The sequence below is a fragment of the Stigmatopora argus genome, chromosome 7 (genome assembly GCF_051989625.1).
Source record: "Stigmatopora argus isolate UIUO_Sarg chromosome 7, RoL_Sarg_1.0, whole genome shotgun sequence".
Lineage (NCBI taxonomy): Eukaryota > Metazoa > Chordata > Actinopteri > Syngnathiformes > Syngnathidae > Stigmatopora > Stigmatopora argus.
This window is the reverse complement of record NC_135393.1, coordinates 15,624,013-15,651,108: the sequence shown is the minus strand read 5'-3', so window position 1 is coordinate 15,651,108 and position 27,096 is coordinate 15,624,013. Positions and strand designations below refer to the sequence as shown.

The 27,096-nt window shown below is 36.4% G+C and overlaps 1 protein-coding gene across 1 annotated transcript; it reads right to left on the bottom strand.

Annotated features, from left to right (window-relative positions):
* Window positions 1-1,071: 1,071 nt before the first annotated feature.
* Window positions 1,072-25,622, bottom strand: tusc3 (tumor suppressor candidate 3). Its single transcript, XM_077605179.1, has 10 exons — window positions 25,484-25,622; window positions 14,386-14,555; window positions 13,317-13,434; window positions 11,483-11,623; window positions 11,219-11,359; window positions 11,031-11,120; window positions 5,983-6,046; window positions 4,530-4,604; window positions 3,073-3,163; window positions 1,072-2,287 (listed from the first exon to the last, which is right to left on the bottom strand). The coding sequence occupies exons 1-10, from the start codon at window positions 25,586-25,588 to the stop codon at window positions 2,272-2,274; spliced, it is 1,011 nt and encodes a 336-aa protein (XP_077461305.1). The 5' UTR covers window positions 25,589-25,622; the 3' UTR covers window positions 1,072-2,271.
* Window positions 25,623-27,096: the final 1,474 nt, after the last annotated feature.

The window sequence follows — 27,096 nt, the reverse complement described above, 5'->3', positions numbered from 1 at the left end:
GTATTTTCACGACTATAAGGTGCACTTAAGTCTTAAATTTTCTCCAAAATAGACAGGGCGCCTTATAATCCAGTGTGCTTTATATATGGAAAAAAAATTAAAATGTGTCATTTTGAGGGTGCGCCTTATAATGCGGTGCGCCTTATAGTCGTGAAAATACGGTAAGTGATTGTTTTTCTTTCCCTCTCTTGCTCAGTTGGATAACACTTGTTTTCTCCAATTTATATTTATTTAAATGTGGGCACCCATTATACCAAATGAGAAAAAAATAATGATCTCATCTAATCACTTTTTCTCTCCTTGAACCTGCTCCACTGTCTCAAAATTATTAGCGTACAAATACGGGGCATTTTGGAAGACCTTGTATTTGCGGGCCAAACTCAATGAAAAATATGGACTAAACTTGTAAAAATGTGTTATTGCAAAAATTAGATGTGCTGGTCTCATGTCCTAGTTGAACTTACGGCATACTACCATGAAATCATGTCTGATCTTGGAAACTAAGCAGGGTTGGTCTGGTTGTTAATTGGATGGGAGACTGCCTGGAAAAGCCAGATGCTGCAAACTCTTATGTGAAGTTCTATTTTTACAAAAAACTATAAGTAGAATTTCATTTAGAATTAGTGGCAAGCCGATCACAGGGCAAACTCCCCAGAACCGACTGGGATTTGAACCCACGTCGCCAGAGCTGTGAGTCTGCGAGGATGTTGCCTTACCTACTTAGACCACGAAAAATATCCCCAAATTCTAAGATCAATGAAATTCTCATGCTGACAAAATCCAAACATTTAGAGCAAAGGTGTCAGACTCGGGTTGGTTCGAGGGCGGCTTTAACGTCAACTTGATTTCACGTGGGCCGGACCATTTTAGATATAATATTTAGATTTTTTTTAAATAAATGGATTAAAAGAACTGCATTAAAAGCCCTGAATATTCAGTTTTTTATAGATCTAAAACAATGTTTATTTTAGCTTTTTTTAATATATTTTTTAGATTTTACAAAATGATTTTTGAACTAAAAACACAGAAAAAATGATTAAAAATTTGAATTATTGATTTAAAAGGGGGAAATCAGGAAATTTAATATACATCTATACTCTTCATTTTAATTTGATCCTAAAACAGAAAGTCAGCACTCATGATTTACTTTCCCGGGCCACACAAAATGATGCGGCAGGCCAGATTTGGCCCCCGGGCCGCCACTTTGACACATGTGATTTAGAGCTTAAACCATTTTTCTTTACAATAGTCGAAAATAGTATATTGTTGTCCCTGCCCACTCACAAAAGGTTACATAAATGGTTTCAATGCTCCACAACCCACGCAGTGCTTTACTGGGCACAGCACAACAGAAGAAAATTCATGCAGGATATTTGTATGTGTTTCACAGCTCTCAGTTAGTTAAAAGTAAAATAAATCCACAAGGAGAAAAGTTAGTGAATAAGCATCCTACAGTGAGAGATTCAGGACAACAGCAGCATGAGAAAAACAACCTAATGGCTTTCATTAAAATAGCAGAGGCATTTCTACATCAGCGTATATGGAGAGAATAATATATTTGTTTGAGGACTGACAGAAATCATAACAAACGACCAACACTTATTCTCCATTGCAAGCAATTCTATTCAGTGATCAGTGACAACGACAACAACAATTACCACTGTAAAAAATAAAATAACACCAACAAAAATGTCACTATTAATTGGATAAAAGTACAATAATGACGAATAAATATTTAAATGTCCCATCACATGTTCGGGGAAAAATTATAATTTCAAATTCATATTATACAACTTATTTTATTCACTGGATGAAATGGAATAAGGACATCTTTGCTTTGAGTTTTATTATTGGCCAGTTTACAGAAAATAGCTTCACTTCCAGCGCATAGGTGGCCGTCATAATGTGCTATTGTTGGATATCTTTTGATAAACCACTTTGAATATATAAATTTTATCATATATTTGTATGGCTTGTCGTGATTGTTTCCTCTTAGAAGAGTTGAGTGGGCGTGTAACAACAACAAAGAAGCAGGTAATTGTATATAAAGTGGAATATCTCCATCACATTGTCAATGAATTCCAATCAGGTCTTCTGGAGAGATTTTAGACTATTTCCATCACTGATTATTTCTTTTTTTTTACATATGGTAGAAATGAAAAGTTGGGCAAAAAATGATATTTATGCCATGGGACTTTTAATCACATTATAAACTGGAGATTCAATGGTAAGGTTGCTTCTGCCTTTTCCAAAAATCTTTGGTTCCTTGTTTTACTTGATAAGGAAACTGTAAGATAGGGAAAGACAGAACAAAGGACAAATAAGTATAGCACCTCATTAAATATTATTACAAAGAAAAGAAATATTAATCTAAAGAAAAAAAAATTAAATACTATATGGAATACTTTGGACGTTACTCAAAGTGCACTCAAATTATGCAAACAAAGGAAAGAACATTCTTAGTCTGAAAATAATGAGCATTTCAGGGAACAATTTTGCGTCATTTAATATAATCTTGAAAATTGCATATAAAACGCGCTCCAATTAAACAGAAACAAAATATTTGTATATAATTGCGTTTTTTTTCTTGCATCTGATCACCCGCCAACATGCTATGATACTCATAAACAGAGAAACACTCCAAGTAGCAATTCCCCTTATAACATTTTTAAAAATAGCGTGCATGCTGAAGTGTATACAAATACAGTTCACTATAATCTATCTGTCCTTAAACAACTTCTTGTGTTTATTTTTCTAAAACTATTTCTTAACACAGTGATGACCCTTAGACAAGAAAGTACCATTTAACTGAAGGTGTTCCATTCCTTACTTTCCTTTATTTTTGAAGTAGCAGTATGTGGACAGCAAAATAACAACGTAAACGCATTTAAAAAGTGATTTGTAGAGAAACATTGGACGATCCTGCATTGACAAGGCTTTCAATAAAAAAAATACATAAACATTTAAAAAACATTGTCCTTGGCTTATTCATATTTCCATTTTCAATACCGCCACGGTTCCCACACTTGACAAAATGGGTGATCCATAAAATATACTGGCTACTGTAATTACCTGTAAGGGTATCCGTGATACTTCGACCTGAAAATGGAAAGCAGGAAGCTGAAGAAAAACACCACGAGTCCAAGGCCAACCAAGCAGATAACTACATACAAAAGAATAACACAAAGACATTTAAAGATTGCTGTAGACCCGAATTTGAAACCAAATGACCCAACAGTGATCCTGGTTACTCAGTTCTCAGTACTCAGTACTTCAAGACCCTGTTTAGGCAAGGAAACACATGCTTCCTTATCAACTAATCCTAAAAAACAACAATACAATTGCATTTAAATGTCAGCATTATCATATTTTACATTGATAATCAGGGATTAGGATAAAAACCTACCGTAATCCTGCGCTCGTGTTCGATTTTCAAAATTCGTGCAGAGTATATAACAAATATAAAATGTATTTTCAGTGTCAAATAGAGGTGAGACTATTTTTTTTAACCACTGGTTCATAATTGTGCATTTTGTGATGCATCAAACAAAGAAAACAATTATGGGGAAGAAACAATTAAAATTGGATTAGGTACAGATGTATTTGTTATTACAACCTGGAGAGATGGTAGAGAACATCACTCATTCACTAAACCATCATTGCATTTAATTAAAAGCACAAAATAATGACACAGAATTTATCTTCCAATATTGGGCTAGAAAGAAAATAATAATAATTTGTTTAGAAAGGTATAAAAAGCTATTAAACAACAGAGACATACAAAATTTATTAAGCACTTTCACAACACAAGCAAGATATTTTGTTGTTGTTGCTGTATTATAAATTAAGTGGAAAATGGTTTATAATCTTTGCTACATTATTCAGCTTTGCAAACAAACAGAGCAATTTGACGTTAATTTTTATATGCACAACGGCACTCAAAAAGCAATTGGGCACGCATTGTTGAAATATGAAATATGTGAATTGCTGCGATACTGATGGTTAAATCAATGTTTGTAAAGCTAATACAATTACTGAAATTGACCAAACATATTTACTTGGTTTGTGCTTGGAGTTAATGGCCAGGATAGTGTAGAAGCAGGTTAGAAAACATTTCATAAGCTTGATTTATTTTGGAAGACTCCATCATTCTGCTTGGCAGTATAATGTTGGATGGAGAGCAATTTCTTAGATCTATTTTCAGATTGATTCTACTCAAACGGCTCCAAATTGAAGCAAAATAACTTACTTTGTAGACGAGAGAATTGCTCTTAGCATTTGTGGCAACAATTAAACAAACTTTTGTTTGCCCTTTATTGGAAAAAAAACAAAGCAGAATGCTACGTCAATTGTAGTTATACTAATTAGCATACCGTCATGACGTTCATAGTGATTAATGGTTTCAATGCATGTTCTTTAGGTCCTAAATTTGTCTGAATTCAAAATGTGTGGCTCTAAGTATGACGTGGTTGTCAAAAATACATAAAATGAAATCCTAGGAAAGATCGATAATAGCAGTATTGACTTACTCCTTCTCTTGCCGACATCTCCTTTGGAGGTAGCAGCTTCATTCAGTAGCACCATGCCCATGGTGATGGCAGCATCTGGGGAATGATTGTCAAGGACACTATATATTCATTGGGATATAGTTCCCCAAGAAAAACTGATGAAAACATGAGTCACGTGTAACAGATTTTCAAGATCTTTGGTCACAGACAGTTCCTGTTAGGTTGTACTACATGCACACACAATGACAGTGACGACACATCCAAATATAAATTTATGTGTAATGGCTGTGTAAAGATTCTTAAGTATATTTCAACTACTTTTCTAGACTGAGTCACGAGTCAAGTGCGACTTGTAATATTTTTTTTCTCTCTATTACCACCGACAACCTGTGGTGTTGTTTTTTTATAGCTAGAGTTGTCAGAATATTAAGAGAAGCCATTTTTTTTCCCATTTTACTATTGTTACTTTATCGTTCTTAGTTTCAAAAAAAGCTTTCACTACAGTCCGACTTATAAATATATATTTTTTCTCTTCATTGAGTATTCGTTGGCTGGTGCGACTTATACTCAGGTACGACTTATGGTACGAAAAATATATGGCAAGTGTCTATTGTTTCGCTGCCAATTGACTCCGGACCAACAGACAACATACATTGTGAAAAAAGTACTTTGAATACAAAAGTACCGTATTTTCATGACAATAAGGCACACTTAAAAGTCTTAAATTTTCTCCAAAATAGACAGGGCGCCTTATAATCTAGTGTGCTTTATATATGAAAAAAAATTAAAATGTGTCAGTCATTGATGGTGCGCCTTATAATGCGGTGCGCCTTATAGTTGTGAAAATATGGTATTTTAGTCAGAAGATGTATGTGATTTGGCTTTTGTGATCATTTCAATTGAGCTATAAGGTAATGAAAGGATAGAACTGGTGAGCATGAGGAAGCAAATGTAGCTCTGCATCAGGTGCGACCTTGGACCCTTTATTTACGGCGGGGACAAACACAATCGCTCAGAGTGAACGGCATCATTAGCCACAAGCATTCAGAAGTGCAGAATGGATGTCGCACGAGCTCACAGAAGTAGTCAAACACCAACAGAATGATTTCAAACAAGTAAACAGACGCAGCCTATCATGGGGGTCTGAATTTAGAATAAATTGTGTTTGGAAGAGTAAAATCTCCTGTCTTTTCACAATGTGGCCGAGTCGGTGGTCTCCCCACTGAGAGAGCATGATAAAACTTTCATTTGGAGAAACAAACAAACACAGAAGACAGTATTTGGATCTTGTTTCAGAAGTAAAAAGGTGGCATCCTGGGTGGTGTGTCTAAGCACATTAAGAAACAAACACAGCGTGGTGTATCGAATAGATTTGCAGGCCAAATGAGCTGTTGTACACTGTGCAGGTTGTTTAATTGATTTGCAATTTGCTTATACTAGATGCATGGAGGCAAACATATTGGCCAGAGGATACTCAAGAGAAGGATGATGTGAGACTCCGCCACAAACTGAGCCTGACTGCTGCCATGAATATAACTCTGAAAGAGAAACGAAAGGTAGGAAACAATGTAAGGCAAAGCAAAACAACACATATTACATAACAGCTGAATTTAGTTCAGTCAATTCGGCGAAAAACAATTGACAATGTTAAACAGAGGCTGCGACGGACATTTTGGTTCGAAAGCGTTATTTTTGTTGGTAGAAAGCAATCATGAAACAAGAATAAGGATGGCCTTCATTAAATATTTAGCTGTATCACCGTTTTAAATGATACTGTGATTCCCATAATTTAAGGAAACCTTGCTCAAACTCATCTTTGATGGCCGGTTATGTCAGAAAAATTGGAATCTGGAATTCAAGTAAATACACAGACGGGAATACAGCACTTAATTTCGTAGATGAGAAAAGGGAACACAAGACACATGCCAAACTATGATCCTACACAACTTTGAGAATTGAAATGAGACGACGAAGGTGGAAAAATGGAACAGCATAACTTATTTTAACGCGAAAATTTCCAGAGAACAAAAAAAAAATACTCCGTACATATGGCTACGACCAACTCGCTGCCTGAAAAAGCACAAGGACCCTTTTTTGCAGTCTGCCCACTCAAGTACCCAATGAACCTTTGCACAGTAAATGATCACTAAAACCTCTGAGAATCCATTTTAACTTTATCGTTGTCACTCGAAATGTGATGGGCAAAAGACAGAAAGAAAGACAAAGTGGTAGTCTTTGGAAATGACAAAAAGGACTGAATGAAGGTCTGGTAGTCCTTTTAAAAGCTGGCAGATGATTAGCAACCCCAGTTTACAGCACATCTAATGTCTATTTCTCTACTTGACTGCCCTGATGTGTATTTTATCTCCTATCGGACATGGATGGGGAAGGAGAGACAAATTGAAGATGACAAAGAAGGCGTAAAAGTGTGGGCAGTTTTTATTTTTGCTTCACTGGAGGGAAATTAAGAATGTTTGCGCTTGAAAGCAGACATAAAAACGACAAAGGCTTAGGGCTCAAGATGATGCTTTTGTCTTGCCTACAGAGAGTTTTGTATTGCAAAAATGGGCCTTATGCATTGTTATCGGGATGCTTTCCTTACTCATCAAGAAAGAAAGCAACCTCTCGTAAGGACAAGAACAAAAGAATGTTTTGTGATTCTTTCATTAATAAACAGCGGGGTTTAGATGTTCTGGTTTAAATAGAATGTGTTGTAATAGATAATGATAATTAGTTTTTGAAATAGAACAAGAGTGTAGAGAAAAGGGACTTATTTGTCAAAGAAACTGTAAAGATTTCAGGCAATAAAAAAGCCAAAAGCAGACTAAAGTTTATGCTAAAGTGGGTTCGGCTATTCTTTTTGCTCAATATAGTCAAATGAAAGTTTTTTCCATTCATTCAGACCTTCATCCCTAATAATTTAGGATATATAATTCAATTTTCTATTCAAATACAATTAAAAAAAATACATCAGCTATCCTTTTTAGCGCATAGATTTAGTTTAACTTTATTGTATACAATAATGGACAAATAGTATTTGAAATTAGTGTTATCCAGAGACACAAATGAACATGTGAAAAATGAATAATATTAGAACTCTTGAAATATTAACATAAAAAATGACTTTGTTAAAGTTCTTTGCTACTGCAATCTACCGATATTTTATTCCGACTAGGTATTGCACAAGAGGCTAAAAGCAAGAGCTGTTCTTAGGATGAAAAATTCCTCAATCCATTGCCAGGCATTTCCAATTAATCTGATGGATTAGAATGCTGAATTCCATTCATTAGTGTGCAATACTGAATGTGTGTTTCTGCCTTTGTAGTCAGTCACACATGTCTACTGTATAATAAAAACTAGGAGATAAATGAAAGCCTGTGAATAGGACACTTTTGTCATTACAATAGAAAGATTGGAACTGTAAAACAAACATCATTGCGCTTGAAATGTAAAAACAAAAATGCGCAATATGATCCGCAAGCTCTACAGTGCACTCTGTACATAAACACACAGCCTTACATCCCATTTTAAAAGTCACAGGTACATTGTTGTGGTAAGTGGTTATTTAAATTCACTGTTTTCATGTCACAGACAACATTATAAATCAGGAGAAAGTACAAGTGCAATGGGGATTAGATCTATTCAAACAGTGACTGACTATTTTTGCTTACTGCTAAAACCTAAAGCACAACACTATCAGCTGGTAACAGCCAAAGGCCATGTAACCTTTTCAAATAGCCACATTCCTCGTTTTTCTAGACTGCATCTTGGGTTAGCTCAATGTGTGTGCGTTGCTCGGGTTTGTAAAAGGTCAGGAGGCGCTCAGACAGGAAAAGGGGGAAAAGAAAACGTCAACTAAGCTGAACGTAGAGGAAAGTGTTACGAAATGGATTTAACTCATGGTTGATCACAAATTCATTTCACATTTTGGATTCGTTCTAAAGGTCTCACGGTACAGAGACAGTCATTTTTCCAAAAAGGTATTTAACTATCATCAAAATATGAGTGATAAGGATAAGGATATGCTTATTTTAGGCTAGTGGCGTTCCCTGCAGCGTCCAGATCTTTCTCTGCTGGCCTAAACACTATCAGAAGAGACTTTTAACAATTCTTTTTGTCTTTGCTTTCTTAGAAGAAGATAACCTTCTTCCTAAATGTGAAAAAGGGTGCTTTGGTCTTTCAGGATGGCCTGATTTGATGTGCAAATTTCGACGGGCATCTATTTTGTTAGCAAAACGTGATAATTGAACCTCAAATTATTCCTGTGGCGAACTCCCTGTGAGGGAGTTGGTTCAATTCCTACTACACTGCATATTTCATTAGAATAAACACCCTTTAAATCCTGAATAATTCATCTTCCAAATGAAAAATATCCTTAATAATGACAGTCTTTAAAAAAACGCATTGGCTTGCCTCTCATAACTATTGTATTTTATAACATAGGTATTTTTTGTGGGTTGGATGAAAGAATATTCTGTGACGGAATGACAGTTGCCAAAAAACGATTGGCTGGAAAAACAGTTTGGTGGTGCCCTCAGGTAATTGTGTTCACACAAAGAAAGGTTTGATAACAGGCCAGAAATGCAGAATGTTTTGTCTATTTTGTATTGCCCCATTAATATTCCATGCATTCTTTCAAATGAGAGCAACTGTGTGCCTTTCTGTTTCATTCATTCCATTGGATTACTCATGCTATACCACTCAATCTGGAGTTATCTGTCATATTGTGTGTGGGCCAGCAAAAAAAATGAACCGGCAGCATTTTTGTGCCTTCACATGAGAAGCTCAAGCAAATGATATCTGCCCACTCGTACTATCCATCAGTTCACAAATCCTTTCAATAAAGTCTACCTGGCTTCTACTGCTCATCGTTCTCAAAGAATTACACTGTCTCAGGAAGAAATCTAGGCAAAATGGGAAGGGAAGCCCAAGATGGGACTAGAATGTAAAAAAGAAATAACCGCATATAAGCCGTACCCGCCGTTCAGTCGTCATTTTTTGTCCGACAAAAGCGGCTTATATGCGAGTAAGTACGGTAACAAAATTAGCAGGAAAAGGGGGCAGACGTGATAGGAGGGCTATCTTTTTAATATCCATTCACTGCCAGGGCAAAAGGACAAAGGTATTTGAGGCTAGAGATGAGGGAAGAAAAAACGGGAGAAGTTGGGGAAATGTAAAAATATGAGGGGCACTTAAGAGAAAAATTACGTATTATAGCTACTGTAATTAATGGTTGAAAATTGGCGAGAGGCAATTTGGTCGAGCAGCCAAAGTGGATCAGTTGACCTAAGGCTTGTAATTGAGGAACTACAGAAAGGAATATTAAAATGGGGGTTTTCATCCCTGTATTCAATTTGACTGTTCTTTTGTATTTTTTTTAAACTACCGTATTTTTACGACTATAAGGCGCACTTAAAAGTCTTACATTTGACACAGGGCGCCTTATAATCCAGTGTGCTTGATATATGGAAAATAATTAAAATGTGTCATTCATTGAGGGTGCGCCTTATAATGCGGTGTGCCTTATAGTCGTGAAAATACGGTACCGTATTGCCGAGTTGCCGTTTAATATACCCGAGTATATTCAATTTTAAAGATTTTTGCTTTTTTGAGCCTCCCGTTTTTGTGCCATTTAATATACCCCTGCTGTTTAATATCCCCGGATATATTAAACGGCAACTCGGCTTTTTTGGCAAGATTTGTATGGTGTTCATGGGGGCATAATTATAGATACTTAAGTTCATTAAAATTCCAAGTCAGACATTATTCAGCAATAAGTAGTTTTAACCTGAGCAGTAAGTAGTTTTAGTCTGCAAAACGTTGATGCACCCCGTCACGGCATAAAGTGTGTAGTGGATCGTACCTTCCCGTTTATGCGTCGTTTAATATACTCGGGTATATTAAATGGGGGTGGGGGCGGGGTATATTAAACAGCAAAATACGGTACCTACCCTATTTGGCTAAATGTATGAGTTTTTCGGCAAAATGATTTTTTTTGCCCATATCGAAAGTAACATGATCCAAATTTAAGAAAACAATATTTGAAATAATGTAGTCTGTTTTGTTCCGAGCAACTATAAAAGACTCGGGAGGTTTAAAGAAATTACATTTCTTGTCAATTATTTAGTGGGCTTGGGCTTCGAAGGGTTAAAAATAGTATTTTCAAACAAATAAAAATGTTTATTGTGTGAATGAATAATCCAGGCAATGATAATTCCCTTTATGTTGTGAGCTATTTCCTTCCTAGAGGAAGGGGAAACAACAGACTATAATAATACAATACGACAGCTCTGAAGGCCAAATGACAGAGCGCTCTTGTTTGCTGAAGAATGACTCGGAGCTGTCTCTATAGTCATGGTAACCTTTAATGAGTGGTCACAGCTGTCGAAGACACTCATATTGGCACACTGGCCTAGTCCTGACCTGCTAGCAGGTGGCAGTGCATTACTACTCGAGAGGGACGTTGAATTGCGGCAAACTAATGACACGCTGTCGATGTGTGTTTCTCTCTGTGAGACTCACCACTTGTCCATTCTGCGGGTTTTTGTGAGCATAAGGAGGGCCTCTGATGTGATTCCACATCTGGCCAGAAGTCATTGCAAAAACGACACACTGTCAAACGACAAAGCGAAACAAAGTAAATCAACCAATAAATAATTAAACAATTAGCCCTATTTTAAAAGTTGAGTGATTATTTTTTTTCCCCTTACCAGTGCTGCCATGGCCCATCCAGTCTTATTGTATATAAACTCCAGATTATTTCTTCTTAGGTATAGAAGACCTCCGACTAGAGACACTAAGAGAGCTAAAGCGATGGTCCCGGAATAATTAGGAGGACGGAAGACCCGAATCTGGAAGGGAACGGTATGAAACAATAATTTGACTCTTGTAAAAACTGTGTGCTTCCATCCTTTTCCTAATAAGCGTGTCCTCGTCCACCCTGCCAACAAACAATCCTCATGTGTACGACATACCTGGACATCTGTGCGGTCCGCTATCCATTTGGCCAGTTGCTCTGAGGCAAAGCCAATTCTCTGTAGGTCAAATGTGTCTGCTCTTTTTGGCTTTCCCTTTGCTGGAAAATGCATGAAGGTTGGAGCGCTGTTCATATTCAGCTATTTAAAAAAAGGAGAAAATTCATAATAATAAGTATTAACCTAGGCTACTATAGACAACAGAGTATGTAGGTGTTATTGTTAATGTCGCCCCAAAAGCAGAAGTTACTTAGTTATATTTATAAAAACCAATGTAAATATAGTTATCGTATTTTCCGGACTATAATGTGTGACTTTTTTTTTTAATTATCCCTGACCATTGACAGCCAGTTTTCCTTTTTTTCCCCAAGGCTATCGTTATCTAAAAAACGGATTGATATGCTAACAAATACCTATTTAGCGTATTTTTCTCCATTTTACAATTGTTATTTTAATGTTTCTTCTCAGTTTCTGCTAAAATAAAAAACTGCCCTCCCAAAAATGTAATTTATAGTCCAGTTCAACCTAAAATGTATATATTTGGCTTGTCCGATTTATAATCTGAGAAAATATGACAATTGCTGTAAAAATTGGCTCTATCTTTTAACTGCAAAAAATAAAATGTACATTTCCCCAAAAAAAATCTACAATTCTTGCACGTGTCTCTAGGACCAATCGAGCATTTTCCCATTCCTGTGTGTTCAGGCTATTTAAACAGTTTCTGTCTTCTTCCCCCCCCGAGAAAGTGTTACCTCTCCAAAGGATTTCAATAGTTATTTGGGTCAAGAGTTATTGCTTCTTTCTCAACTATGCTTTTATGCTGCTGGGTAGTTTTTCACTCGACATGAGATCTGAGCCATAGAAAACTAGTTTAAGACACTGGCTAAGGCATTTTGCTCCAAGATGCTGCCATAATCTGATGATTTGATCACTGATTTGATGCCTTCAATGCCTGAAGGACCTGTTGCACGAAAGCAGGACTTTTGTATGACAGACAATCAGCCGCACAGCACGAGAACCTCCAAGATTTCTTCACTTATCTCACGGGCACACTCCCTTAACGGGTACTTTATCTATAATTAATCTACCGTGAACAAAATAGCTTCATTTGCATTTTATTTATTTATATTTTTTAAATGATGTCCTAAAAATTGTGACAGTCCTCCTTAATAAAGGCTGTGAGGATAGATTGAGCTATAAAGGGCGAATTGTCTTAAAAAAACTAAAAAAGGTTTGAAGAGTAAACATTTCTATATTCGTAATTTACCATGCAGTAAAGTAAAATCAAAAGTAGTCAAAAGTCAATAAATACAGCAGCTGTCATCAATTATTTGCTCCTAATCATTTGTTTCTATTTGTCAGAGGTATCTTTTATGCATATACTTTTTTGGGTTGTTTTTGAATTTGAAAATAGGAATATGATTTATTTTTGTTGTTGTTGCTCTATTGGTGCACAACATCATTAATTTTGACTGTCAACATAGGAACAAAGAAATGCTCTTGCAATTGGCTGATTGAAGGGGGCGGGGCTATCTGTTGTAAACACGTAAATAAAACAACAACTAAAATAGGCTTGAGTTTTGACTTTTAAAATCTTGGTTAACCATGCAGAACTGTGTCAGGTGTATTTTCTTTAATGACAATTTCAATATTAGGGCTATTTAATGAACATTTGAAGTAAAATTAGAATCTTACATCACACTATTTGTCTTTCCAACAGGAATTTTATAAAACAAACAATTTGATCTTGGACAGCCACAGGGATGCGAAAAAATACTCAAGTGTAGAATGGCCAATGCTCAAATGGTAAGAATAGCAAAAAGCAAACATTAACCTGTTGGAAAACATCTGCTCCTTCATCATAGTCCACTACAGTGAAGAAAAGTTTGTTTGAGAAAGCAGAAGAGTAGCGCCATGAGTTTGCCAGGACCTGGTACTCCTCATTTGCTTGCCTGCAAGATGTAAAACGTGAAAAACAATATGGATTAGGACAAACAATAGATCCGAGATAACTTTTTAAGCCTTTTGACACAGCCCCGTAAAAATAAAAGCAAAAAAAGCGCGACAAAATCTCTGAAATAACCCGCCGCTATCCTATGGGCTCAGCAGCAAACCTGCTCCAGATAGCAAAAAAAGGATTTAACATCCCATAAAAATAATTCCAAATGAAGATATCAACAAATAAGTGATTTTGCAAGTAGGGAGCCCAATGGGAAGTTGGTTGATTTCTGGAAAAAGCCACAGTGACAGCAAGTTATGTGTTTTCCATTCCATTTACTTCCGGGTAATGTCCCAGTGCTTGTTTACTTAGTAGAATTTTAGCTGCCTCTTGCGATGACTTGAAATGTATTGGAATTTGCTTGTCAGGAAGCATTATGCTTTGCAGTGATGTCACACTGTTATCGCTGTAGTCGTTAGGGATGTTTTGAGGTTTTTGTACAAAAAATAGGGTGAAACCAACTAGTTGTCGAGAATTAAAACAAGCTAACATTTCTTCACTTTACTGAAAAATACAACAGTAACAAAAATTATAGTTTTTATAAATACCTTTCTAAAATTTGAATCTGATATTTCGAATTTCACGATTGACTATCAATAAAACACCCAATTAGCAACTTCACTACAAATAAAAGTGGTTATAAAGCACTTGATTTATTTTGACTTACCGTCTGAATATCATAAAACGTGCAATTTTATAAGAGGGATCCAAATTTTGAATAAGGTTTTTATATATATATACTGTTGGTACAGTTAATAAGCCAAATCATCTGTCACATTGTGCAAAGCTCTCCCGTGTTTTATGCTAACTTGTTCCGAAAATGCACGCTTGGCTCACTGTCAGAATGTAAAAGGTGAGCATTTCCTAGCAACTGAGGTTCATTCTTGCGTGTATGCATACATACCGACAGACAGAACATTGCCTTTGAGGTTGCAGTGCCGTGAACATGACGATGACGGAGTAATTTCTGGGTGGTGCTTTGACAAAACGGCGAAACTTGTCACCGTTCATTCGTACAACGGAACGGCGAGAGGACCACTCCATCATCTGGTCAACCTTTTCTGACAGAAGGTTCTAAGGAGGAAGAAAAGAGATTTTATTTAGCAAAGATTGAAAACAAAATGATAGTGTTGAATACAGCTTGTGCAGTGTGATATGAATTATTGCCTTTAACCAGTAGTGTCTTTTTAGGCCAATTTTTGAAGGCCTTCACCGCTAAAATGTATTAAATAACCGGAATAAATTGGGGATTTTTTTTCTTTTTGGAAAAAAATATATACTGGATCTATTTTTTACCTTCTTAAAAAAAGAAAAAAATCACAATACGAGTTTTACCACCTTGTCAAATCTGTCAAATAATTAAAATTGAACCAATCGAGTGCCTAGTAAAGTAAATTAATTCAAGATTTTAGACAATCATTGCCAGAAATCAACAAATATTAGAAATAAACATTTTATTTCAGTTGTTTTAGCTTCTCCAATAACCTTGAGCCTTCAAGCTGTTGAATTAAAACTAGAACTACCAAGCTAAATTTAAAAAGAAAATATAAAGACTAACAGCAACCACAGCTGCAAATAAAGCTGTTTTTCATAAAACATGCCTTAGAGCAGCTAAGTTGAATTGCAGGATAAATAAATAAAAATTTAATCTAAACACTATGTAAGAAAACAAGAACGTAAACTCAAGCTGTGTTTAAAAAAAGGCAAAATAACAGGTTTTTTTTTTGTTTGAATAATGAAAATATAAATACAGAGAGACTAAAATCCTTTAAAATTATTGGACGTGTCCTGTTGAACTTTATTGAAACAGACCAATTACTGTGATGCCCCCTATCCCACTTTCTTTGAAACACGATTCGCAGGGCGACATATATTTTTTTTAACACCACTAAGGAGCGTGCTCTTTGCACATCCCATTAGAAGGGCCAGCACATTTGTCCAATCAACAATACTTCGCTTTCTCCACTCTGAAAATGCTTCCATTGTAAGCGAATGGACCTCATCTTTGGCCATTGCGCTGCAATACGGTTTCCTCCTTTCTCCCATTCATAAGAGGGATTACTTCAAATTGGCTAAGTGTAACAACGGACAAAACACGGATCCTTCTCACACAGACACACAAAAAATAGGGCTCTGCGAAAGTAAAAGGAGGGTAACAACAAGTCACACCCCAGTATAAGTCATACCACCCAAAGAATACACAATGAAGAGCAAAAAGAATACGTATACGTCACACTGGAATATAAGTCACATTTTTGGGGCAATTCTGTATTTTATCAGGAACCAAGGCCAAAAATTGACGTAGCAATCCTAAAACAGAGAAGAAAAAGCTAAATAACCATCCGTTAACTGGTTTTTCAGTCACCTATAGCCTAAAAAAACCAATATAACAAGCTATCTGTGGCCATAGGAAATAAAAATGCACTACAGTATTAATCGCAGGCCGAGCAAAACCAGCAAAATGTGTAAGTAAAAAAAAAACACGCATGCTTGAACGAATACTCGAGTCTTTCTACATCTGACATTGCACATAAATATATATATACATTTTACTCAATAATTGCCTATTCAAAACTAAAACATAATTGAGCTGACACAGACATTATTAGGCAGCAAAATACACCTCAAGTGAGAATACTTACACTCAGCTGAGGTAAAGTTCAATGTGGCTCAGGACCAAAAACATATTTCACCAAGATTTACATTCTCAACATAAATTTAAACAATAACTCATTTCTTTTTCTACATTTGAAATACAGCGCAATCCATACAATGGTGGCTCTATACTGCAAATGTGCATTTCCCTGTCAATTTGTTTGCGAGTGTTATTGTTTCCATCTGTCAACTCCATTGAATTAGAAGCAAATTTCATATTTCCAGCTTCAAATGGGCCTTCCCACAAGCAGCAATTCCCAGAAATAACATGAACTGACAGTGAAGGGAGGGGATTTGTAATCGTAGCGGGCACATAACAAATACTTCAAATCAAAGCATTTTTCTCCTGCCATTGTCCATACGCCATGCTGCCCATCAGCCCCGGGAGATCTTGATTTAGTCTAATTTCTTTTTTCATATTCTTACATTTTTGTGGAATGCAGCTGTTTTTACTGTCAGCACGGTACCGTCATATATTTCGGGATTGGATGTACGTTCCATCAAATGGAATTAACTTGCTTTGTGTGGTTTGAAGACTATTTAGGAAGAGATAAGAGGGAAACAGTTGAGAAAACAATGGCGACACTTAGAAGTGGAAGAATGCCTAATTATAAACAACAAAGAAGCAGGCTAGAAAAAAATGAAATATAGTTGTAACATGGTTTATAAAAAGAAATCAAAACAGATAGCTTTATAAATTATATATATGCTATAAGGCCATCAAATATGAGAAACCGGAACAGCTATTGTTTTTTGTTTTATTTTTACGTTCAGTTTAATTTAAATTTAATTTGTATTTGTTATGCACCCTATGGAAAGACAAAATATGAACAAATTTTGCATTCTACTCCGTAATTATCCAATAAATTTAAAGTTATCCAATCCAATTCAAGCAGAATTTTAGATTAATTGAAGGCATTCATTTGCATATAACCGTCTAGATGAGATAAATATTTTCAATCTATTATTTTCTCAATTTAGGTTTAAATTATTGTCTTAGTGTTAAGATAAACCTTTTCGCATGCAAGAACTAATGTAATTTGACTTTTAATTCCTTTTAACCAGTGAAAAAATACTCCCCACATGTTTCAATTTTGTTAGTAAATTGGGTTCATTTTATTCTATAATTTTTTTTACAAAACAATAATTTTATCCTGGATGCTATACGCTGGACTTAAAATAGTGTCGAGTCACTTGTCAAATCACTGAGTGTTATGCAATTTTTGATGAAAAATATAAGGCTGACATGCTACCTGAAGTACTATTTCATGGCTAATCAATTGCAAAAATGGCCATCAAATGAGGATATTAAGATATTCACTGCTGGGATAAAGCTACCTCTATAGACTTGGCATTTAGACGATGTTAAAGCAAAGAGAGGAGATATTATGATATGCCGTCAAGGTCTTCTATAATGACCACTGGACACATCAGCCCCTGTTTTATTGCGACCTTCGCCTGATGAGGCAGTTAGACGTCAATGAGCTGCCATACTGACAAAAGAGCTAAAATGCTTGTAGAATGAGCTAGAAATAAAGTCATTAGATAATATCTCCTCGACGAAGCCGTTGTTTAATATCCTAGGGCAAGATCTATTTAAAGAACCTATTTCTTAAGGGTACTCCGCTTTAGAGACGGTGGTATCTTTTAAAAATGACCACATACATGGTAAAAAAAATAAAAATAAATAAAATGACTTTTTTTTAAGTGGGCTTTGGCAGACATGAGCAAGTGACAGCGACCTTGCGCAAGTAAATACCATATTTTCTGGAATAGAAGTGCGGCTTTGTTTCATAGTTTGCGAATGTTACTCAAGTTTTTTTTTTCTTTTCGGTAAACAGCCTGTTATGTTTTTATTTTTAGGCTACAATTATCTGAAAAACAGTTAAAAATCTTAAAAAATGCCTATTTAGCCATTTTATTATTCTTGCTTCAATGCATGTTATTTCTTCATTCCAGATAAAATAGAAATTGTCCACCAAAAAATGCAACTTAGATATTTTTTGGTGTATTCTTTGGCTGGTGCGTCTCCTAATGCAAAAAAATATTGTACTTGAGCAAGTAAATACGAGTAACCGTGGTTACTAAAATGAGTAGATGTTAGTAAACATGGCGAGTTAAGGATAACATTTAGAGCATCCCCGCTCAGATGCATACATTGCCATGGTTGAATAAGCGAACCAACTTTATCGGAGTCTTCGCCGTGCTGCGCTGCGATTAATTGGTTGGTCAGTAATAGGAACAGCTGGGAGGGGGTGTGGCCACCAGTTGCTCAGTTGAAGTGAGGAGAGCAATGATCATCTGCAATCAAACTCCTCATTAGAGACTTGATCTGTCAACGAGTGTTGAAGTAGTCTTTCTTCTTTCTCCTTGTTTATTTCACTGATGTCTACAAGTAAAGATGTCAAAGCCTTTCTTGCAACCATGCGAAGAACTTGGATGGCTAGGAAAAATGTGTTTTTCATTTTTCTTTTTAAATGATTTGAAAAAAATGGACGCTTCGAATGATGATTTTTTTGTAAAATGTGAAAAAGTTGCAGTAGAACATTTTCACTCCACATAACGAATATATGCCTGCCTACATAACTCACTAACGCACTCGAAAATTCAATTAATTTTTTCCGTGATTTCTTATTCACCAACACATACTCGGTTCAAAAGCCCATGCGGAGAGTTAAGAGGCTGCGTGCCACTGAACCACAAGGACGATGCGTTTAATAGGAGAGATTTATCATTTATCTGTGACAGGGAACATGGAGTCCCACCCAAACTCCCTAGACACACCGCATTACAGTAAAGATCCACTTTAAACCTTTCAATCAAACATTACAGTCAAGACTGTATGTGAACGCAAGTTCTTGTCTGTGCCGGTGTGTACTTGTGTATTTTGATGTGCAGCCGAGTAAAAGTATTAGAGTATGTGTCGAGCCTATGAAGTGTCACAGAAACACAGGGCTGTCTGTGAGGATAAGAGTGGGACGTCTTATCAGTCACAAGCCAGACATATACAAACGCACATTCCTTTTCACAAACGCACACACACGACACACAATATTCCCAATGAGAAAACACACTCGCTCATATCAGCTATATAGTAACACTTGACACTTGTCTCCCATTGGGAAGAAAGGGGTGTAGGGTGGGGCAACAAGCTGGGGAAAAGCGGTGGCGTAAAGGGTGAGGAAACGCGGGTAACTGGTGAAAGAGGGACAGGAACAGGCTGAATATGATGGTCAGGAGGGCCAGCTCTGTTCTGGGCTGTCCTTTGGACTCTGTGGAGGAAGTGGGAGAGCGGAGGATGCTGACCAGGATGATGTCCATCATGGACAGCACCTCCCACGCCCTGCATGAGTCTGTGGAGTCCCTCCGAAGCTCTTTCAGCAATAGACTGCTGCACCCTCATTGCAGGAAGGAGCACTTCCGCAGATCCTTCCTCCCATCAGCTGTCAGGCTCTTTAACAAAAAAATGGCTGAGTGTTAAGACCTACCGTATGCATGCATGTACATCTATGTGTATGTACACGTATATGTGTATATATGTATATATATGTATATGTATATATATGTATATATGTGTATATATATATGTATATGTGTATATATATATATATATATATATATATATATATATATATATATATATATATATATATATTTCAGCAACATGCTTATTTATTTATATATTTATTCATGTATTTATTTATTAACTTACTTATTACCTATCTATTTATGTCTAAAATGCCTTTCCTATTTCTGCATCCTCACCCTCTTGCTACTGCGACAACGAAATTTCCCGAATACGGGATGAATAAAGTTATCCAATCCAATCCAAAATGAAAAAGGGATGAGATGAGTAGAAATGATGGTAAACGTAGCTCAAAGAACCGTGTTATTCCTTTGGAGATGGAGAATGAGAAAACAAATAAAAGATCTTATCTTGGAAAACTCACATGAGGGATTGAGGTAGACAAATAAGAAACATGCATACTAAATGTACATGAACAAAGGAGTGAATCCGCGCAATGTATTCCACAAAGAAAGTAATGAGAAGAAACGTCCAATTTGAGTTATTTCAACCATTGTTAATTAACGCCGAAATATAAAAAAAGAAGCCAAGCCTGTAAAGCAAATTGCTTACTCAGAACACAGTAATTGTCCAGAAACTCTCGTTCTCAGCACTATACAATGTGTTTCAACAAGAAAAAAAAACTGATTTTACACCGGAGTGATTCTTTATTGTGAATTCCTAACTGCCAGACTCAGGAGGTTTTCCATTGGCCGTTGATTATAATACTGTACATATGTAGAATTGATATGCACTGTAGATTTTGCCTGCAAAAATGGAAGGAAGGCAGCCGGCCAAAAACTGCGGTTGACTTGTAGAGCTGAGAATGGCTCACCACAGGCACCTTTAAACCAGCAGGGTGCCTCTATTTGGTGTAAACCCACTGAGGTTTATTCCTTTTTATCTTTCCCTCAGAAAAACAGTAGCAGAAAGAGGAGAGGGCAGCAGTGAAGTCATGAGCAGCCCATAAAATTGAGTAAAGGCATGCTGAGGATTTTTCAACTCCTGGCTCGTTCATCCAAAGCCTTTTTACTACTCATATTATCTGTGATTTTACATTTGTTTTATCACTATACAACAAATACAAACTTGATATATAGAAAGAAAATAGCCTTGTTTTTATTACGGTCAATTCAAATAAGATCGCCATTTTCTAATATTTTCATGCTGCTTAAGATTGCCTTAAAATCGTTGAATTTGACAATTTCTCGCGTATAAGCCGCCCCCTGATTCACAATTCTCACCTCCATATTCATGGTTTTAATAGGGAGTACAAATGTGTTACTTTGAAGGGAAAATCTTAAGGAAAATCATCGCACGTGGTATTTCTGAGATACTGTATAAATGGATTGCTGATTTGCATATTCCGAAAGGGTGTTGCGTGCACGCAGACGAATTAAAAGTGGTCTGTTTTGTCATCCCTAGGTAAGATGGCGGCACCCTGAGCGAGCAATTGGATTGGATTGGATAACTTTATTCATCCCGTATTTGGGAAATTTCGTTGTCACAGTAGCAAGAGGGTGAGGATGCAGAAATAGCAAAGGCATTTTAGACATAAGTAGATAAGTAAATAAATATATAAATAAATAAGTGTGTTGCTGAAATATATATATATATATATATATATATATATATACATACACACACATAGATGTACATGCATGCATACGGTAGTGAGTTTTTTCACATTTTATGCAAGATACGGTTTATTTTTTTCTTGAATTTCATTCAGTGACGTCAAAATAAATTTCACCTTGCAGTTTCCTGAATGTCAAGTGTAATTTATGCGCATACAAGCCGTACCCTTGATTCAGTCATCATTTTTTTGAGCGACAAATACGGCCTATATGCGAGAAAATACGATATATTTGATCCGATTAGTCGACTCACCGTGAAAATAATTAGTGATGAATCGAATATAAAAATAATCAACTGCGGCAGCCTCACTTGGAAACCATTCCTCACGAAACGAACAGGGCCAGCACTCCAGCATCAATAATTTACGCAACTAAACCTAATGAGTGCTGTCCAAACAAATGAGGCCTGAATTACAACAGCTTTTCAACTGGAGCTTAGCTTGGATTGTCACCAAAGTGAGGGGATGCAAAGGGTGGGATGCAATATTCATGTCGGGGACATTTGAAACATACATTTATTTTCATGAGCAGAAAAGATTGGCGAGAATCAACAGTGACTGACTGAGAACTGCCATGCATTCATAAGGCGGGAGCAAGAGAGTGGAATACTAAAAGAAAAACACCCATTTCAGAACCGAAAGTGAGGCAGACGTGAAGAGAGGAAAGTCATGAAAGGAGATTCTGTCCTTCCTTTTTAGCAGAAGAAACCACTGCAGCTGAAATGCCGGTGATAAGTGAACATTCACGACAGCGCCCGCAAATCCATGCAACCACAATTCAAGTTCCCTGCACAGTACAATCGTATCACTGTGCCTTGTCTCCAAAATGGACTTAAAATCCTAGGGCGGCAGAAGCTGAGCTTATAAAGACTTTCAGCCCAAAACAGGGAAATGGGGAGTAGTAGAGGTGGGAGACAGCTTCCTAAACACCATCGGAGTACTGAAGTAGTACTCCCAAACTGCTCTGGTGTTCCTCTTTGATTGGATTCAAACCCAGTGAGCGGTAGCAAGATGAAAATAAGCATAAGAATAACAAGTCCTCCTATTATAATTAATCCTAGCCTAGGCGATCAATATCAATATGTGTAATGGCAATAGAAAACTGTTAAAGTCAAGAAATGCCAACAGCAAAACGTCAGTTATTGGGCTCAGAACAGATTTTTTTTAAGTGGGTCCGTCCAAATGGATATTTCTTTACAATTGGATACTGATAAACTTCCTTCATCTGTGTTTTGACATACAAAAGAAATAACCAATAACGACACGACTTGCTCCAAGCTAAACCGATCGTATCAAGCCAAGCTAGTTTGATGCAGGCAGCGTATTAGCAGCAAGCTCCAACAAGCACTGTGGTAATTTGTTGTTGCTCAGCGGTAGGAGATAAAATATGAAAATGCGAGTTTCCTCAAATGAAAAGACCAGAGACACAGCAAGGCTTAACGGATGGCATCATTAACAAAAAAAGCCAGGAAGGTTCTGCAGTTGGAATGTTGATTTCAGAAAGCACAGTAGGACAGCAAAATATCTGTTGTTGTTCTGCTGAAGCTATGATTATAATATATATATATATATATATTTGTTTTACTCTTTGAAATTACATTGTGGCTACTTTTGTGGGAGAATAATCGAAGTTGAGTTTTTATAGTTGTCTAAATAGGATTTAAAATTACTGTCAAATGTGACTGATACTACAGATGTCACGATCCGATACTCCGTATCTGTATCAGCGCCTAAGACGGCGATTCTTTGAGTATTGGACAATATCTGATTTTGTCATAAGATTGGGTCTGATCCAGTCGTCGTCACATGTTTTTTTAGAACCAGAGTGCTTTTCGATTGCAGTAAATCAAACCACTAAGCAAACATGTCTGCTGAGTGGATTAATTTCTGTTGAGAAACTCATGATAGCAACATAGCAGTGTGTAAAATTGAGCATTTGTTGACCAGGTATCACCAGGCTCACTTTAATACGAATATTACTTATTTTTGCATTTTTAAACTACACAAGAAATTCTGGTTTTGGACTGTATCGGCAAAAATAATAATCGGGATATCCCTAATAGAAAAATCTGTCCAAAATATATTTATCACCATTCATTTTTCTATAATCCCCCAGACCTTAAAATGAATGGCTTCCTCGATCTTTTATTATTGCTTTAACAATTACATTGTTCTCTGGGAGCAGTAATATTACTTTTTCCTAATATGCCAGTCTAAAGATATCCATAATTCTTCTTGTATTTGACTAGCCTTGGATATTTTGTCCTCTCTTTGCCCCTTGCTGACTCCAGATGCCTCCATATAGGAAGTGCTTACATTGGTTCTTTATTTGTGCAGTCGTCAGCCTAAAGACAGAAACACAACACCGGGCAGATATAATATCTAGCAAAGCTGAGGTGATGAACGAGCAAGTGTTGAAGGGCTATAAATATTCTTTGGCTTCATGACTATTTCCTCTCTTTCCTGAGGGGTATATAACCAGGTTTAGAGAGGCAGGGGTCCAGTGCTTCTGCCCTAAGTTACTTTTCAAATATTTGTTTCATTTCTTTTCTCCTGTCAGTCAGAACCTGAATGCCGAACTATTGCCTTTTCGCCTTGCGCTCATTTTTATCTCAAGCTGATACCCACACATATAAATAAATCTTCCTTGATTTGTTTTAAAGGAAAGTAAGGAAATTAGATTTTTATGGGCATCAAACTTCCAAACTCATCAACATTTGTGGCCACTTTCAGCACTTTTTCCCCAAACAAATTTCTCCTTGTCAAGAGCCTAATTATTCTTAAACAGACATCATACACACATTGATAGATATCAATGTGTCTAATTGTCTTAATTTTACATACACTCACTAGATGCACTATATACAATGAATCCTATTTTGTTGAGCAGAAAAATACCACAAACTACAGCACATATAAGCAAGACATTATGTAAATCACCGCAAGTGTTTAACAGTTCATTGTTCCTCTCTTTAAACCAACTTTTGACAAACACCCTTTCTTAATTTCCCCATTCAATAATTTGTGCATGCATAGAGTGTCGATATTATCCCTATATACTCTATCCTAATTTGACCACCTAATCAGTTCTCTATTTATATGCAAAGTTAATTCAGAAGAAAGTTGTTGATGAGGCGGTGCAGCAGGGAAATTTGATGCAATGTTTTGGGAATGGCGATGGTTCGATGAATACAAAGTTGTGTTCACCTTCAACATATCGTCGTAGTTGTTTCATAACTTGGGTTTTTCTTAAGTGGAGCAATACTTTATATTTAAATTTTCTAATTATGCAATTATCAATTTAAAAAGGGGAAACACAAGAAATATTCCTACACATCTATAATCTTTATTTGAATTTGATCATAAAACAGAAAGTTGGCACTCATCATATCTCTTTTTCGGGGGCACAAAATAATGCGGCGGGCCAGATTTGGTCAGCGGGCCGCCACTTTGACACCTGTGGGTTAGATTGTTTTCATTCATTTTAATGTCAAACATGTGATTGGGATTTTTAAAAATAAGGTAATAACTACACTTCAGAAGGTAACCATGACAACAACATGTCAACAATGAGATCATTGTTTCAAAAATAGCTAATAAAGTATGCATTAAATAGCTGGTACTGATACAAAAATAAGGTAATAACTACACTTCAGAAGGTAACCATGACAACAACATGTCAACAATGAGATCACTGTCACAAAAGGAGCAAATAAAGTATGCATTAAATTGCTGGTACTGATACAAAAACCTGACTGGTATGCAACTCCCTATGCACCAACTAAAACAATAATCATATAATCCATCTCAAAATGGCATATTGTTTATTATCATTTTATTATCAATCTGTGATTGTTTCTCTGACCATTAAAATGAGTGGGCAATCTTCTGTAAACAGAACTGGAGAACATTATTGAAACCATCTTTCTAGAAACAGCTTGAGATCATATATGAAAAAAAGCTTGCAAAACTTATAAAATACATCACGCACGTAAAATTCTAGAAACATTCCCAATATTTCCGAATAAAATGGGCGTTTCTCTGTCTGATCGTACGGTAAGAGTGGGTATTAGCCGTCTGAATAAGCATCTTGACGTATGGTTGATGCATTCCCTTAAAAATACACGCTGGGTGACGAAACGTTACCTCCTTCTTTTTCTGCCCCCCTCCAGACTGCAAAGTCAGCATCAAGAAGAAAAAAACACACAGAACAGGTACATTTCGGAAGGATTTCACCCGGAGAGACGCCATGACGGAAGGATGCTCTGGCTACGAGACAAGTGCCAAGGGATTGGATGCTCCATTGGCCAATCAGAGACGAGACGGTTTATTCGCAAACGCCTCTGGGTAATGTAGTTTTCCTGTTTAAGTTTATGCTGTTTTTTGTAAGTTGAGCTTAAAATATTCAGCTATCCATCCAACCATTTTCCCCTTTTTCGTTTTTAATATCATTAATATCTGCATCTGTGTTATGATGTTCTTTTAAATAGTGTTAATGTATTATTATAATATTAATAATTATTATTATTGAGTTTAACTGAATGCTTTTATTGTCATATCAATATGATGAGATTTAAAGCTTCACCACGAAGTGCACAAACATACAGACTATTATTATTATAGATAATATTGTCATTATTATTATCATAATCATCTCATTTTACTTCAGATGAACGTTCCTATTCATACTTGTTCACTTTCAACTTTTTCACTAATCGACTTTGTCCCTCGTTATGTGGACTAACTGTTGGCATTAAAATTTCTTTTCTCTTTAAAAATGCAATTTTAATGTCTAAAAAGTAGTTTAAAGCGATACCCAGCCTCCAGTGATTATATGGCAGAGAATATTCTAATAAATGTCTGCTAAAGAAATGCATCGCAAGGCAGTAAAAAAAAAAAACAATAGCGTATTGTAAATACAATATGCTGCATAATCTGAATTAATGTTTTAGAATGTAAAATGCTAGATGTTGGATTTTGACGTAGTCACATTTTGCATAAAGTAAACAACGCAATTCAAAGTAAAGTTTCTCGGTGTGGCATCAAAGTATTTAATTGGGTTTATCCTTTAGGCATAGTCTTTAATTCATTCATTTATGTTGACATTCCAATCCAGTAGAGTTTCACCATTGTAGCAAATTATAGTTTGTGAATAAAATATGTAGACACAGATATGCAAAGACATAATTTGTTCACATTAACTCCCTTCTGACATACTGTCTCACATTTTTCTTTCATTTTTAATTGTCCGCATTTCCCTAAGAGTAGTAAGTTAATGGCTTAGCAGTCATTGTTTTTGATGAAGAGTTTTGGCACCAAAGTGACAATTCTGGAACATTTGCATATGTGAGTAGGCAGCCCGAGGTAACGTGCCAACTAAATGGCACAGAATTAAGAGAAAGAAACTGTTAACTGCGTTTTAAAATGCGAACTCAAGCCGAGAGGCACGGAGGCAGGGGAAAAAAAACCTTGGGGTCGGCCATGTCATCGAGCTGGCATGGAACCAGGCGACCGCATTTGAGGTCAGTTGAAAAATATGACAAAGCCTATGGAAAAAATGCAAAGTGTTTCTAGAGAGCTGCTGTTCGTGTGTAAGGCATACGAGCGTGAGTAAGGAATAGCGGATGAGCGAGCACGACATCAAAAAGGAGGGAGCGAGGAAGGAAGGGAAGAGATATTGGGAACTGCAGGGATTGCAGGTGAAGCGTTGAGCGAGGGAGCTTGAGAAGCATGAAGAGAGACGCTGTGAAAAGCCAGTG

What these genes read in the sequence shown, in the direction of transcription:
- tusc3 (XM_077605179.1), bottom strand. Translation starts at nt 25,588, where the DNA reads ATGGCGTCTCTCCGGGTGAAATCCTTCCGAAATGTACCTGTTCTGTGT. An exon ending in GAGCAGATGTTTTCCAACAG is followed by an intron (nt 11,624 to 13,316) that starts GTTAATGTTTGC and finishes TTTTTTAAATAG; the next exon opens with CTGAATATGAACAGCGCTCC. An exon ending in ACCCGCAGAATGGACAAGTG is followed by an intron (nt 6,047 to 11,030) that starts GTGAGTCTCACA and finishes TTTCTCTTTCAG; the next exon opens with AGTTATATTCATGGCAGCAG.